A 16,011-nucleotide genomic window follows, 5' to 3' on the forward strand; every position below is an offset into this window, starting at 1 on the left:
TGAATTAGAGGAGGAAACGAGATGAACAAGATCTGTTAAGAGAGAGAAGGGGGGAAGAGAGAAAGAAGGAAGGGTGAGGGTGGGGAGATCTCTGAGGTGAACAAGCAAGGACTAGCATGCAGATGCTCTGTGATTAAGTTAGGTTCAGCTAGTTATGACTTATTTATTTAGACTTCTGTAAATCACATTGGGAACCTTTTGTTGAAAAGCGGTATGTAAATTTCTGTCCTATTTGTACTACTACAACCAAAATTTGCCCAGCGGTTTACACAGAAAAATAAACCATACACAAATCAGATGAATGTATCATACATAAGTCAGGGCTCACCATCGAAAAAGAAACGTTGAGATTGACTCCAGCAACAGCGACTGGAGGAATGCTGTGCTGGGGCTGGATAGGGCCAGTTACTCTCCTCCTGCTAAATGTAAGCGAATCACCACTTTAAATGGTGTCTCTCTGCTCAGTTAGCAGGAGTTGGAGTCGGAGAAGGGGTGGTAGTCCTACAGCTCACAGCCCCATCCATTAACCCTTCCTTCCCAAGGAACCCTTTGGCTTGAAGGGCTGTGCCCCTCTTCAACCTGGACACACAAGAGGAGGCTGCAGGAACCAAAAAACCAAGAGGTGCCCTCTGGCCACACTTCGGAGATCTTGCCACACCCACGTGCCGTGGCAACCAATGCAAAAGCGGCAGCATGAACCCTTCCCTTCCCACGATCCGGCAGCCAGCCCACCTGGCTTCCATTCAGAGGCCTCGGCAGTCATCCAAAGACAGCCATTCTGTCTGGGCTCGCCTCCAGGTCTGACATAACTTCCCCAGAGCTGGAACCCCACAAAGGCCGCTTGAGCATCCTGGCTCAAAGACAGGGTGCGAAACTATGGAGAGAAAAACCGACAGAACCCGCAGGGGCCCCTCTCAAGCCCCTGCTTAAGAATGGGCTGCCTCCAGTCATGGAGGCCCCCTTTTTAGAGACCGGTATTAAATCCCCCTCCCTCTTGTTCCCATTTGACACCTGAGTACAGGGTTGCATCGATCAGGACCACTTTCAAAGCATCAACTTTCTTTGCCTGAGCTCTGCTATTCATAAACAGAACATTTGCTGATATCATACTTTCCAAAAGCATCTGCCTGCTTGCATGCAGGAGCTTCCAGGTTCCCTCCCTGGCAGCATCTCCAAGAGAGGGCTGAGAGAAACTCCTGCCTGCAACCTGGGAGAAGCCGCTGCCAGTCTGTGAAGACAGTACTAAGCTAGATGGACCAAGGGTCTGACTCAGTAGGAGGCAGCTTCCGATGTTCCTATGACAGTTCCTACTAAATTTGAGAGCCCCCCACTTTGGCCCAGTTAGCAGGGCTGGCTCCCAAGAGGGCCTTAAGAAGGCTCCCGATTCCTAAAGGGACCAGTTACCCAGAAAGAAACACAAAGGAGATACAAGCAACCAGGAGCATAGAAAGGTTGGAGTGGGCCCAGAGACGAGATTTTAAAATGCACACACACCCCCAAATAAAAGTCTAGGGCCTCCACACACCCCAGGCCCCCAAGGATTTAAGTCTGATATTTCAAAGTAAGTCTGCTGCCTGGAAACACATTGCACGGAATTCACACACACACACACACACACACACGCACACTTCACAATATAGAGTGATATACAGGGAGGACTATCCATTTGTGCTCCTTTCAATGCCTAGAACACACTAGAAACTCTCATGATCAAAACGGGCCCTGCAGTTCCCACGCGCAAGGAAAACAAACCTCCAAGCAAGGCCCCCCCCCCCCCGGCTCCTCCACAGCCCTCCCTCAGGCCTCCTCCTGGGCTGCAAAACACCTTGAACAGCTGAAGGGCATTTATGAATGAATGAGGGGATGGATAAACAAACGTAACATTGTTTGTCCCAGACGTCTTCGTAAGTTTCCGCCATGAAACAAGCCACTGATAGGACCTTTCTAGATAGTTGTTTGTTTGTTTCTTTTTAAGCCAGCCAATTTTGCAAGCTCTTTTAAACCAAATATTCAGAGACTTCCCAGTCTCCCTCCCCCACCCCCCACATCAAAGCCCTATGGCAAGCAGGCCCCTATATATCCGGGGCAGGGGGAGGTAACCACAAAAAAAGGAATGCACATCCTACCTGGGAAAGGCTGGGCTGGGCAGGGGGTCTGCCGCAGAGAACTAGGGTGGCCCCTTGGCTTGCATCCTTCCAGGCCTGCTGGTCTACTTGAGCTCAGGCTTCAGCAAGGCCTACTCAATGGAGACCTCTCCTCCTGCTTAGATGGCCAGCCAGGAGAACAAGCAGGAGAGAGGACCATGGGAGGAATTGCAACTAGGCAAGAGGGTACAGTGGTCTGGGGGACCCACTGCCTGGGGGGAGCCCCCCAGAGCCCCCTCACATGGCTCCCCCCCATTGCCTCCCTCCTGCCCAGCCCCAGGGCCCCTCAGCCAGCCACTTCTCTCCTGGCCTGCCTCTCAGCTGATCAGCGGGTGGGCAGGGGTTCCAGAGAGGTCTCTGTGTAGACCTGGCTGAAGCCTGAACTTGAGTAGGCCAGCAGCCCCCACGGCAAGCCAGCCATTTTTGTTGCAGACTCACCCTCTCCCAGGTTTTCTTTCTCTCAGCGTTAGCAATAAACAGGCACTGCTGTGAGTCGTCATCCTCCTCCTCTCCTCCTCCTCCTCCATACTTTTGTTACGTGTTAAGCAGGTGCTTAATTAGTTTGGGGGAAGTCATGGATGCTGACGTGTATATCAAAACGTGTGTTGTTTGTGGCCATCCCCTTTTTATGTTTTACCTTATGCAAACTAAGTACTTAGTACTTACTGAGTAGCCTATGTTAGACCAGTTCTCCCTGAATTGATGTAAACCCTTCTTAAAGCCATCCACGCTGTTGGCTGCCACATCTTGTGGCAGAGAATTCCACAAGCTGATGATGCATTGGGTGAAAAGGTACTTCCTGTTGTTGGTCCTCAGTTTCTTGGCAATCCATTTCCCTATAATATTTTTCACTGTATATTTTCACTGTATATTTTCTTGGCAATCTGTTTCCCTATAATATTTTTCACTGTAATATTTTTCACTAGAGCAATCTGCAGGATTGCGAGCAAGAGGGTTAGTAGACTTACACCCCCCGCCCCCCACCAAAATAATCCCAGTAGTAACTGGTGCCCTAGTGCAATTCCAAAACACCATAGGGGCCACAGAAATTACCACCAGCCAGTTACAAAAAGCAACTTTACTGGGAACAGCCTATATTATGTGATGATGATATCTATAATAATGACAGCAACAACACTGATAATAGAATTCAGCCATCCCAGGTCCTTGGGAAGAACTCAATGTCTGGATAAAACAAACCAGTCAATATCACCTGTCTGACTGTGTAAACAATAATAATAGTATGTATGCTTTCCTCTTGAAAACTAAAGAAAGACCCTCTGAGGTCAGAGAAGAGGGATTTTCCCAAGGGCCCCAAATGAGTACGTGGCAGAGAGATTTTTGACAAAAGCAGGCCAAAAATAGGACTTCCAGTAGCTTTTTCGGACAGCAACTTCATGCTTTGGGAGGGTGTATGTGTATCGGTCAGATTTACCCTGAATCTGTATCACGAGTCGGTCAGATTTACCCTGAAGTCCGTGTAATATTTCACGGAGCACTTCACACACGATTGGAACCTAGCCCAATTTATGTCCGTAGTGTAAAATAAATAAATAAACTCCTTTTTTTGTGTTGGAGTATCTGTTATGCAACTTGCAGTAGAGGCTCACAGTAAAGCTTGCTGTCTGAAAAACGTCCAGGGTGTTTTTCACACAGCAGGCTTTACTGTGAGTTCAAAACTGCCCAAAAAACCCAGCACAAAAAGTGGACCTTTTTACCCTGGATAGAAATTGGACTATGCAATGAAAAACCTGAGTCGCGTGTGAAGTGCTCCCCCATAGCTTGCAGGGACCTTGGGGCCAATCTGGCCTAACTTACCTCACAGGGTTGTTGTGAAGATAAAGGTAAGCATGTACCCTGCTCTGAGCTCCTCGGAGGAAGAGTGGGATGTAAGTGTAGACATAACTAAGTAAATAAATAATGTGAACGCACCCCCTCCATTCCGGAGCAGATAGGAGCTAAAAGCCAGCTGTGGAAAAGCTCCTGGTTGAGTTTCCCGAGCTTGCAGAGAGCAAAGCTTTTCTCAGCACCTGCAGCAACAGATGTAGCTTCGGTGAAGGGAAGTTAGCAAGAGGACAGTGACTTCCCAGATTTGGGGGAAATCTGGGTTGCCAGCTGTAGCTGTGGCTTTAACAATGGCTTTTTCTACACTTAAAACATCAGCAATAGCACACAACACAGCATTTGCTTGATGCTGGCATGGGAAATTAAGTCCAGGATTTAGTTTTATTCTTAAATTTAAATGTATCTTGCCACTCCTTTCCAGTTGTCCTCCACGGAGATGATTCGTTAACCAGGAATCTTGTCCCCTTTGATTTCTGCCTCTTATGAAGCTGCAAAACTATAACCCTAACCCTAACCCTCTCATGAAGCTGCAAAACCCTAACGGTGGTGCCATGAGGTCTGATTTTATTCCTGGTGAAGCTTTCTATGCAAAAAAAACAAGCAAACAGTATTTTTAATACCTTTCAACAGTAAATGCACAGATATTTACATGGCAGAATGAATGACAAAAAGAATGGGGGGGGGATGCAAGACTTAAGTGGGCATAATCTTTAAACCCGTTGGAAATAACACCAGCTCCTTCTAAAAGTTCAGGGCCCTTGTAGTATCACTTTGCCATATCCATCAACGAGCGGTACACTGTAGGGCTTTCTGATAGGCTAGTGTGTTATTCTCCCCTACCCCATCAGATTTCAGTACTTCCTCCTCCTCTTACGTGACACTACACTGGCGTCCCGCCCGCCGCCGCGGCACCACGTGGGACCAACCCAGGCAAAACAATAAAGGGAGAAAGGACGGAGGCGAGGCCGGAAGGAGGAGGGATATATGCGCGCGCAGCCGCGGCCTCTCTCGAGCCCCGCGTGACGGCACGAGCGCGCGCACGGCGACGGAGAGAGGCGGGGCTGGCACTGGCTGCGCTGCGCTCGGCTTCACAGGCGGGGAGGAGGAGGAGCCACCCCTGGCGAGAGAGGGGACGAGAAGCGCGAGGGCGCCGCGGTTAGCTCGCATGCGCGCTCAGTGGCTGCCGGGCAGGAGCGCTCGGGGTCACGTGGCGCCCCCTGGCCTCGAGAGGGGAGGGGCCAAGGCCAGCTGGGGGAGGCTGGCTCGGCTCCCCCCCGCCGCATTGGGCCTGGAAGGATCCAGCCCCCTGGCCCAGCACCATTGCGGGGCAAGACCCGCCCCGCCGCCACCAAGACCACCACTCCTAGGAACAGGCACCGAATGGCCCCTCAAGCTGAAACCCCCGCTTGAAATGCTCTATAGCTCTATGAAGGGGTGGAGATATAGGGCGGAGTGGCCAGGCTGAGCCTCTCCAGTGCATTGTGGCAGGGGATCATGGGAGCTGTGATCCAGCATGCAACAGCAACAGAGTCTCCGGCTGGTCCTCCCTGAGAGCTGAGCAACCTGGGGTTCGCACCGTTCTTTGGAATATATCTGGTATACTGGGGGAGCATTTGGTCCCTCCAATCAAGCACTGCCTGCTTGCATCAGTCTTCGGAAAAGACGTGTTGTGCTTGTGCCCTGGCCAAGAGGGTGAGCTGCCGGCTACCAGTCTTGGCTGGGCAGTCATGAGCAACCCCTTTCTCTGCCTCAACTGGCCCATCTGGGGACCAGGCCACCAATCTACCCAACAAGGGTGGAGGAAAAGCAGGTCCCAGGCCTGTCCTCCCCAGATAGCAGCAAACCACATGGTCACTCTCTCCCCCACACCAGCTTGTTTTCTGCCAGCACATGACTGGTTCTCGTGAGCACACACAGGGCATATAGCCTGGCCAGGCTGGACACTCCTACTCAGCTGCCAGTCATAGGAACCGAGGAAGCTGCCATCTACTGAGTCGGAACCTTGTTCCCTCTAGCTCAGGATTGTCAACCCAGACTGGCAGCGGCTTCTCCAAGGCGGCAGGCAGGAATCTCTCTCTCAGCCCTATCTGGGAAATGCTGCCAGGGAGGGGACTGGGAACCTTCTGCTCTTCCCAGAGTGGCCCCATTATCCCCTGAGGGGAATCTCTTACAGTGCTCACACATCCAGTCTCCCATTCATATGCAACCATCTTCCCCTTAGGGGCTGGAGCTGGAGCTGCTCTGGGAAGAGCATATCTAGGCTCCACGATCCCTCCCTGGCCGCATCTCCAAGACAGGGCTGAGAGAGATCCCTGCCTGCAACCTGGGAGAAGCAGCCGCTGCCAGTCTCTACGACTGAGCCACAGCCCCACTCCCACCCCAGAATGCTGGGGCACTACTGCTTCCCACATCACAAGGGTCTGTCCACAGAGGGAGTCCTGCTCTCTAGCCCCACACTGTGATGGTGGGTGGTGGGAGGCAGTGCTTTGGCCCTCCTTAGGCCCCTGAGAGCTGCATTATCTGCCAGCGTGCTGTAGTGGTGAGAGTGCTGGACGAGGGCCGGGGAGACCCGAGTTCAAATCCCCCTTCAGCCATGAGACTGGCTGGGTGGCTCTGGGCCAGTCACTTCTCTCTCAGCCTCGCCTACTTCACAGGGTCGTTGTGAAAGAGAAACTCCCATCTCTGGGCTCCTTGGAGGAAGAGCGGGATATAAATGTAATAATAATAATAATAATAATAATAATAATGCTGGAACAATACTTGGTATCCAAGTATTTCAACACACTGGGACTATGGAGCACCAGTTCTAAGAGCGACCCCCCTCGTGCCTTGGCTGTGAGAGTAAATCCTCTTGTTTTTATCCTCTTGTTTTTCAGGCTCACAGCAGCAGTTCGGGACCTGTTGTAGCACAGCGGCTGATGGGTGCAGAATTCTCTGGGATAAAAGCATGGTGACTGGCTACTACTACGAATATTTGTATTCCACTCTTCAACCAAAGTCCTCAAAGCGGGTTACATAGAAAAATAAATATTACATAATTCATGATGATGGTTCACTGTCCCCAAAGGGCTCACAATCTAAAAAGAAACAGAAGGTACAAGAAGCTAAGCAGGTCTTGGTGTGGTCAGTGCCTGGATGGGAGAATATATAAATATCCGCCATCGCAAGGCAGATTCCCAGCAACAGCCACTGGAGGGATGCTGTGCTGGGGTTGGACAGGGCCAGTTGCTCTCCACCTGCTAAATGTAAGAGAATCACCACTTTAAAAGGTGCCTCTTTGCTCAGTTAGCAGGGGTAAGTGGCTGGATGGTAGCTGTGGGAAGGGAAGGACTGGAGCGTAGTGTTTCATCTGCTTTGCACACACAAGCATCTTCAGGTGGGGTTGGGAAAGACTCCTGCCTGAAACCTGGGCGAGCCGCTGCCACTCAGTGCAGACACCACTGCGCTAGCTGGCCTGACTCAGCAGAAGGCCGCTTCCAGGGTTCCTCGATTATTAGATCCGATGCATTTTGAGCAAACACCCTCCTTCCGGGGTAGAAGAAAACGACGTTTTACATCATCAAGATATGTCTGTGTTGCTCTGCTGAAGGAACCAGCATGCTGAGTGAACCTGGGGCCTTCTGCATGCAAAGCAGATGCAAAGCACGAAGTTACAGCCCCCATCCAGGCACTGAACACACCAAGACCTGCTTAGCTTCAGCAAGATGGGTGGCATTTTAGAACATGCTCTGGGACCCAGCGTTTCTAAAGTACCTTGGAGATATCCCACCCTCTTTTATTTGCACAGGGGGAGGAAAGGGTTGCTTATCCTCCAAAACCAGACTTGGGTGGAACTCTGGTTGATTCCGCAGTGAACGTGTAACCATGTAAACAAAGAGTGCCAGCTAGCAGATGCAGCAGGAGCTGTCCAGTCAGGCCAGGCCAGGCTTAATGAGGGGCCAAACGATCCTTTGACTTTAAGAGTGCGCAACCTTGAGGGCCCAGGTGGTGTGGGACTACAGCCCCCATCATCCCCAGCTGCGTCGTGGGATGATGGGCACTGTAGTCCAGCATCAACAGGAGACACAAGGTCAGGAATCGCCCTTGCAGATTAGGGACAAGTTGATGGCTTGCGACATCAAAAAGGCCACATGTGTCCAGAAGTAAATGATTAGATACGCAAAAGTGGACGGACTTCTGTTTTATTTAAGGCATCCCATTTTGCGCTTCTTTCTTTGCCGTGTGTAGGTCCACACCCCAGAAACGAGGGCAGGGGGGAGTCTTGAAGGCGCCATCCTGACCCTTAGCTCTATGCCTCTGCCCCATCACAAGAACTCAGGAGCCCCGCTAACCTTAGGCAGGGGGTGGGGTCTGGCAAAGTTTGGCCCAGAGGACCCAAGCGCTGCCCTGCCTGGCCACAAGCTGGAAAACATTCCGAAGCTACCACCCTTTGACTCAAATTATCTGGTTCGCCAAATTAGCAGGAGGAAAGCTGGACTTGTGGTAGCAAGCATGAATTGTCCCCTCTGCGAAGCAGGATCCACCCTGGTTACATATGAATGGGAGACTTGATGTGTGAGCACTAGAAGAAACTCCCCCCTCAGGGGACGATGGGGCCGCTCTGGGAAGAGCATCTAGGTCCCCAGTTCCCTCCCTGGCAGCATCTCCAAGAGAGGGTCTGTGTAGCCTGGAGAAGAGGAGCCTAAGGGAAGAGAGGAGGGCCATCTTCAAATACCTGAAGGGCTGCTGCTCCATCGGAAGAAGAGCGGGTTTGTTCTCTGTTGCTCTTGAGAGGTATGGACAAGAAACAAGGGGTTGAAATGGCAAGGAAGCAGATCCAGGCTAGCCATTAGGAAGAAGTTTAGACTGTGGAACAGCCTGCCTCATGCATTGGTGGGCTCTGCTTCAGTGGCAATTTCCAGGCTGGACTGCCACCCCGCAGGGATGCTAGAGCAGAGGGTCTGACTAGAAGACCTCCGTCCGAGGTCCCTTCCAACCCTGACGTTCTAGGATTTTCACTATTCAGTACTGAACCTGAGGCACAAATGGTTTGATGGCAAGCAAGCTGGGACAAGGTTGATGCCTTCTGGTTTCTGGAGAGGTGAGCCGTCTCCAGGGAAGAGCATGGCAGCAGGGAAGCTTTGTGTGATCACCAAAGACTCTTTCACACCACAGGACTTCAAGCGGTGGGCATGGGCACACGTGTGTGAAAAGAGGGCCTCGCCGAGAGCCGTGCTTGGATCCTGCTCGTGGTTTCATCAGCGGCTGATGGGGCGCAGGGGGATCTGGGCCGCCTCCTCCTCCTCCTCTGGCGTGGCTGTCTGTGCCTTCAGCTGCGTCATCCAGCCCCAGAGACCCTTCCCTGGAAAAGGAAATAGTTTGGGGGAGACCTTAGTGACACAGAACCGGGGTGTGGGTGTGTGTCCGTCCTGTGGCTTATGACCAGTACCAATTGTGCCTGCTCAGATGGAGGAATCGGGCCAACATCAGCAGGGGGAGAAGGAAAACCGGTCTGGTGGGAGCAAGCGTGAATGGTCCCCTTTGCTAAGCAGGGCCTGCCCAGGTTTGCATTTGAATGGGAGACCCCATGTGTGAGCACTAGAGATGTACATATCAGGCGATATAGAAATATGACAAATAAATAAATAATATAATTCCCTTCAGGGTGTGGGGCCACTCTGGGAAGAGCACCGGCATGTGCCTTGCAGGCAGAAGGTTCCAGGTTCCCTCCCTGGCATCTCCAGATAAGGTGGAGAGAGAGAAAGACTCCTGCCTGTAACCTTGGAGAAGCTGCTGCCGGTCTGTGTGAACAATCCTGAGCTAGATGGACCAAGGGTCTGACTCAGTATATGGCAGCTTCCTATGTCCAAGCAACTTCAAGAGGATAAACAACTTTATTGGGTTTGTTTTTAGGTCCTCCTGATTAGTTTGGGTCCTCCTGATTCCATTCTGGTCTGAGGCAGCCAGCAGGAAACCCAAGAAATAAGAACACAGGAAGCTGCATTCTGCTGAAATGGTCCATCATAGGGGATGGGTCTACCAATGGCTATAGGCCACCTCCAGCCTCAGAGGCACAATGCCTCACAATCCCAGTTGCAAGGGAGCAACAGCAGGAGAGAGGGCATGCCCTCACCTCTTGCCTGTGGGCTTCTCAGGGGCATCTGGTGGGCCACTGTGTGAAACAGGATGCTGGACGAGATGGGCCTTGGGCCTGATCCAGCAGGGCTGTTCTTTTCAGGCAGCATCAACACTACTATCTTGACTTTGTAAGCTGCTTTAGGTTCTGCTTTGAAAAGAAACTGGGTAGATGCTTTTAAATTAAAAAAACAAAAGCATAGATTCCTTGCCACTGGTCCAGAGAAAACCTCACCAGCCCAGTGACCTCTCGCACACTTTCTGTGGGGCCTCAGAGCTGCCAGGGGATGCCTTATACAAGCTCCCAGAACAGAAGCCCCAGCCTGAGGGGGCTGCTCAAAGGTCTTACCTTGCAACTCCATCTCGGAGTGGCCGGAGTCCGCGGGGTCCTCCTTGAGGACTGCTCCCAGTTCTTTCTTCCAGTCGGCCCAATTCACCTCTTCCACTCTAGGGAACAAGCACCAAGAAAGGAGACCCTATTAGGACCTGCTGTCCGGATCCACTCAGTGGTCTGCCAGCGTACACTGAACACAGCCAGATGAAACTATCTAAATGGTTTCTCTCCTGGGCGCTTTCCAGATTAGACCCTGCAACGGGATCACATCGGATCTCGGAAGTGTGCTTCCACACTTCCTGTGTTGTGACACCGTGGACAGCAGGGTGCCGTTCACATTTTCAATGCCTTGTTTCTAATTTAATCACTGCGCTATAGAGCTAGGATGTTATATATCCAGCATTCAAAAGGTGTTGTTTTTCCAGGTTGTAAGTTTTCGTGAAACTGCTCCCCCTGCAGGTTTGACGTTTTGAATACGATTTGCCAGAACGAGGCGTTTAGCCGCTTTTGAGCGATTAATCTGGAAAGCACCCTGTATGAATTCTTTGGTGTGCTTTAAGATTCGCCCTCTGACTGAAGCTCTTCCCACACTCCAAGCAAGGGGCGGACTGCCTATCCCCATGTCGCCAACACTGAGCATGCCCAGTGGAATTTTCACCAGCCTGCCCCAACTCACCGGAAACACCACCTCTCGTCTTTCCTTCCCTCTGAGCCGACAGACAACAAGCAGCCTGTCCTTCGCGGCTTCTTCCAACACCACAACAAGCTTTTCTCCAGCTCCAAGATAGCAATCGCTCTCTGGGGATATAAGACGTGAGGACCTTATGTTCACACTTGCCACAATTACCTGCCCATCTTCTTAGACTCCTGAGGGGGACCATGCCATAGGGATAACCATACTTCTGCCCCACTGGGTGACCTGCTTAGGGCCAGTTGGTTTGGTTGCCCTGACCGTCTTCTTAAGAACTAACGGACACTCCTGTGCTGGAGTCCATTGTGTCCAGGATCTCGTTTCCAATGTAAACAGATCCCAACTACACTCAAACCACACTGAATATACTATTATAGCAGGCACAACTCAAGTTATAGATTGAGAACCGCCCAGGGACATTTTTGTATACAGCGGTTTAGAAATGCACTAAATAAATACATATGCATGAACCATACATCCAGATATGATTGCAACCAGTGTTCTCTCTATCTTTTTTTCCATCTGTGTACAGAATGAGTTTTGTTCTGGGCAGCAGTATCAAGACAGTGTGTGAGCAGCTGCATTCAGAGTGGGGCCTTCCTGATTCACTCTGAGCAGGATCAAAAATTAACTGAGTGGACATCAAAAAATGTGTGAGCGCGCACACACGCACACGCCTTAGAGGGAACACTGAGTGCAACTATAAAATGCAAAAAAACACACAACTTGATAGGAAATCTGCATTTACTATAGTCCACTTCAGTAATATATCCAAAGATTTTTGTCAACATAAATAACTAAATCCAAACAATCCACATGTTACAAAGTCCCCTACAGTGACACGGTGACCTCCATTTCAAATTATGATCTTGATCAAGTTCCCTGGAGGTGGCTATAGGCCACCTCCAGCCTCAAAGGCAGGATGCCTCTAAATACCAATTGCAGGGAAACAGCAGCAGCAGGAGAGAGGGCCTGCCCTCACCTCTTGCCCGCGGGCTTCCCAGAGGCATCTGGTGGGCCACTGTATAAAACAGGATGCTAGAACAGATAGGCCTTGGGCCTGATCCAGCCATGCTGTTCTTATGTTCTAAGTGCAAAGATGTTGATTACTGTCGTGGAAATAATTTTTACGAAGACTGGAACATCTTGTACGTCTTCTCAGTACTTCCAGCCAAGATGTATACAACAATTTATCTGTGTCACAAAGACTAATGCAGTTACTACAGGGCCATTTCTTCAGGCTCCTTCTGGCTGCCAGCTAGATACCAAAGGCTGCCTTCTGAAGAAGCAAAGGGTAACTCTGGACCATCATCACCCCAGAGATAACAAGAACTGCAACACAGCTGGGCCCCTGCCCCATCCTGCTGGGTTCCTGCTCTGTAGCATATGTAGCAGATCAGCCAATCCGGCCCTAGCTCAGAAGAAGCCCCGCAGAGAAGGCAACGCTGTGGGACTGACCTGGAGCTTCCAGACACTCTGGCTGTAGACAGAGACGTTGGTGACCGTCTCGCTCATCAGGGCAATCAGCATGTTCAGCAGGAGGATGTAGGTCAGGATCACAAAGAGCAGGAGCAGGAACATGACGAAGTACTTGAACTTCACGTGCTCCTGGAACTCCAGGTCACCCATCCCAATGGTGAATTTGAAGAGCTCCAGGCAGGTCTGGAACAGCCCCGAGTAGAAGACCGGGGGTTTGTCCTCCTCCATCTTTGGGGCAACCGTCGTATTGAAGGATGGAGCTTTTCCAGCAAGAGTGAAGAGGGCTAGAATGGGAACCCCCCCCATGGTTAAATCTATATACTGCCTTCCATAACCCAGTTTATTTCAAGGCAGTTCACAACATGGTCTGGTGGTAGCATGTGTGAGCACTGTAAGAGATTCCCACCCCCCTTAGGGGATAAAGGGGCCACTCTGGGAAGAGCATCTAGGTTCCAGGTGCCCTCCCTGGCAGCATCTCCAAGATAGGGCTGAGAGAGAGGCTCCTGCCTGCAACCTTGGAGAAGCCGCTGCCAGTCTGTGTAGACAGTACTGAGCTAGATAGACCAAGGGTCTGACTCAGTATATGGCAGCCTCCTATGTTCCTATGTATGCAACACTCACCTAATGCAAAGCCCATGAGGAAGATCACGTAGACCAAGAGGAAACGCAGAAGGTCCCTCAGGATAGCCTGCAAGGAAAATTCACAGAGAAAATCAAAACAGGTCTCTGCTGTGTTGAAGTGGTTTTAAGATTAACCAGCAGCTGCCGTGCAGCATTGGTAACACAAAGCCAGCATGGTGCAGTGGTTAGAGAGCTGGGCCAGGCCATTCAGCCATGAAACTCACAGGGGTGACTCTGGGCCAGGCACTTCTCTCAGCACAACCTACTTCATAGGGTTGTTGTGGGGATAACCATGACCATTGTGCACCGCTCTGGGTTCCGTTCCTTCACAACAGCAGCCCCTGTGCCTTTAAGCACCTTGCATGACAGGCAAGAATTCAACAGGGGCTGCCCGACACAGACAGGGAATGGTAGGGGTAACACTGTTCTCACATATATCTGTCGTTTTACCATTACACTCATGTAACTTTAATGTAACCTTTAAAGGTTTCTAATGTAACTTTTTATGGAATGTTATTGTATTTTAACTTTTGCTAACTGCCTTGAGATGCATTATGGAAGGTGGTATAAACAATGAATGAATGAATAAATGAGCCATACTTGTTGAAACCATACTGGATGCCATTTTATATTGGGGTGTGTGTGTGTGTGTGCATGTATGAGAGGGAGGGAGAGAGAGAGAGAGAGTGTGTATATAATTGTCAATTTTTAGATTTTTGTACACCACCCGCCCTTGGGTCTTGGGACACAAGGCAAGATCTAACATGTAACAATTAATGTAATTACATGTAAACTACAACAATTAATTAATTAATGAAAGAAAGCCATGTGTCTATCTGTTGGTCGTGTTGGGTTTTGAGGCACACTTAAAGGCAGGAGACATCATGCTCACCTAGTGGTGCCTTTTCCCTGTAAACTAGGCTTGCATAAACTCACTGTGGATGGGCACATATCCACAGCCAAGCCTAATCCCTACCCCCGAACAGCTGAGATTAGAGGGCAGCATTACCACGTCAGAGGTACAAGTTTCAGGCACGTCTGAGGCCTGGATGCCTTCTGTTTTGGAAACCTTCTATTTTTGAACACATCTGTACCAACCTTCTGAATCATGACACTATAGATCCCGGTCTGCTCGAAGCCACGGGTGTAGTATAGCATGTTCACCCAGCCCAAAAGCAAGGAGAAAACCATGAAAGGTACATATTCTTCCATGCCCAAAAGGTACAGTGGCACAGAGGTCAGCAGTGCAAACGACTGAACCAACCTGCAGAGACGAGAAGAAGAAAGTGGAGATGGTTATCAAGCCCTATTTACACACCACGTCCAACATGACAGTGTACATAGACACGCAGATCTACACCTCTGGTGCTTGCTGACAGTTATAAATCGGGATGGGAGATGGAACTGAGAGAGACATTTTTGTCCTATGGACTGTCCCCCAAATACCTGCTGCCCTTGGGCCTTCTCCAAGCCCAGAGGTTATTTGTGCAGAGACTAGAGGATGTAGAACGCCAAAAGGATCTCAGTATGATCTTTGACCTCAGTTGAGAGTATTATGTACGTGTCAGCTGTTCTCCAACAAAAGATCTATTATTACTTACCTTCCCCAAGTTACAGAAAGCATTCTTCAGAGCCGGATTGGATGTGCTCCCTTCAGCAGTACTTTTTGACAGGTATAATAAAACACCTCAAGCCAATAGGATCAGTTCTTGGGGTGAAGGAATGCTTGAGCAACACAAGTGGACCCTCTAATTTTTTGCTCATCTGTGTGCTGAATGAGTTTTGTTCTGGGTGGCAGTATCAAGGCAGTGAGTGTGCACCTGTATTCAGAATGGGGCCTTCCTGATTCAACCTAAGTGGGATCTAAAATGAACTGAGCGGACATCCAAAAACTTGTGCGTACGTGCACGTGTGCATGCCTTAGAGGGAACAGTGAATTCAGTATGTTCTTTTGTACTCCTCCTTCTATAAAGACCCACGTGCCCACTTGATTAAAGGTAAAGTGTGCCATTGAGTTGGTTTCGACTCCTGGTGACCACAGAGCCCCGTGGTTGTCTTTGGTAGAATACAGGAGGGGTTGACCATTGCCTTCTCCCACGCAGTAGGGGATGATGCCTTTCAGCATCTTCCTAGATCGCTGCTGCCCGATATAAGTGCTTCACATAGTCTGGTAAACATACCAGCAGGGATTCAAACCAGCAACCTCTGGATTGATAATTAAGTCATTTCCCCGTGCCAGCTTGATTACACCCTTGTTACTGAATAGGCTGGGTAGGGATGGGTCTTACAACATGTGTTTACTCCTCTGTGATGAGTGTGCAGATATCACCCAAAAGGTAGCCAACTTTTGTTTGACAGCCATGAAAATCAGACAACAAAGGTCCGCCGATGAGATGTAATTTGATCTTGCTACCATTATTATGGCGCAGCGGGGAAATGACTTGACTAGCAAGCCAGAGGTTGCCGGTTCGAATCCCCGCTGGTGTGTTTCTCAGACTATGGAAAACACCTATATCAGGCAGCAGCGATGTAGGAAGGTTCTGAAAGGCACCATCTCATCCTGAGCGGGAGGAGGCAATAGTCAACCCCTCCTATATTCTACCAAAGACAACCCCAGGGCTCTGTGGTCGCCATGAGTCGACACCGACTCAACAGCACACTTTACCTTTACCATTATTATACTTAATTTGATTTGCTCTGCCTATTGTATTGCATTGTATTGTATATGGGGTGTGTTTGTGTTTGGCTTTTGACTTTTGTGTATCTGATCATTGACCGTAAAT

General features: G+C 50.1%; 2 protein-coding genes across 6 annotated transcripts in view; both read right to left on the reverse strand.

Moving 5' to 3' along the window:
* Positions 1-2,690, reverse strand: part of LOC128335960 (rap1 GTPase-activating protein 2-like) — a 130,944-nt gene extending 128,254 nt beyond the window's left edge. For both annotated transcript variants that reach the window (XM_053274938.1, XM_053274939.1), the window contains exon 1: positions 2,583-2,690. In XM_053274938.1, the coding sequence (XP_053130913.1) occupies positions 2,583-2,671 (89 nt within the window). In that variant the 5' untranslated portion in view covers positions 2,672-2,690. The remainder of the gene's footprint in view (positions 1-2,582) is intronic.
* A 1,841-nt stretch (positions 2,691-4,531) lies between these two features.
* TRPV2 (transient receptor potential cation channel subfamily V member 2) overlaps positions 4,532-16,011 on the reverse strand; it is a 35,714-nt gene continuing 24,234 nt past the window's right edge. For all 4 annotated transcript variants that reach the window (XM_053274945.1, XM_053274946.1, XM_053274947.1 and 1 more), the window contains 6 exons: positions 14,327-14,492; positions 13,229-13,295; positions 12,587-12,891; positions 11,114-11,235; positions 10,453-10,550; positions 4,532-9,330 (listed from right to left, as the gene is read on the reverse strand). In XM_053274945.1, the coding sequence (XP_053130920.1) occupies positions 9,227-9,330; positions 10,453-10,550; positions 11,114-11,235; positions 12,587-12,891; positions 13,229-13,295; positions 14,327-14,492 (862 nt within the window). In that variant the 3' untranslated portion in view covers positions 4,532-9,226. The remainder of the gene's footprint in view (positions 9,331-10,452; positions 10,551-11,113; positions 11,236-12,586; positions 12,892-13,228; positions 13,296-14,326; positions 14,493-16,011) is intronic.

Source organism: Hemicordylus capensis, chromosome 12, assembly GCF_027244095.1.
Source record: "Hemicordylus capensis ecotype Gifberg chromosome 12, rHemCap1.1.pri, whole genome shotgun sequence".
NCBI classification, from domain to species: Eukaryota; Metazoa; Chordata; class Lepidosauria; order Squamata; family Cordylidae; genus Hemicordylus; species Hemicordylus capensis.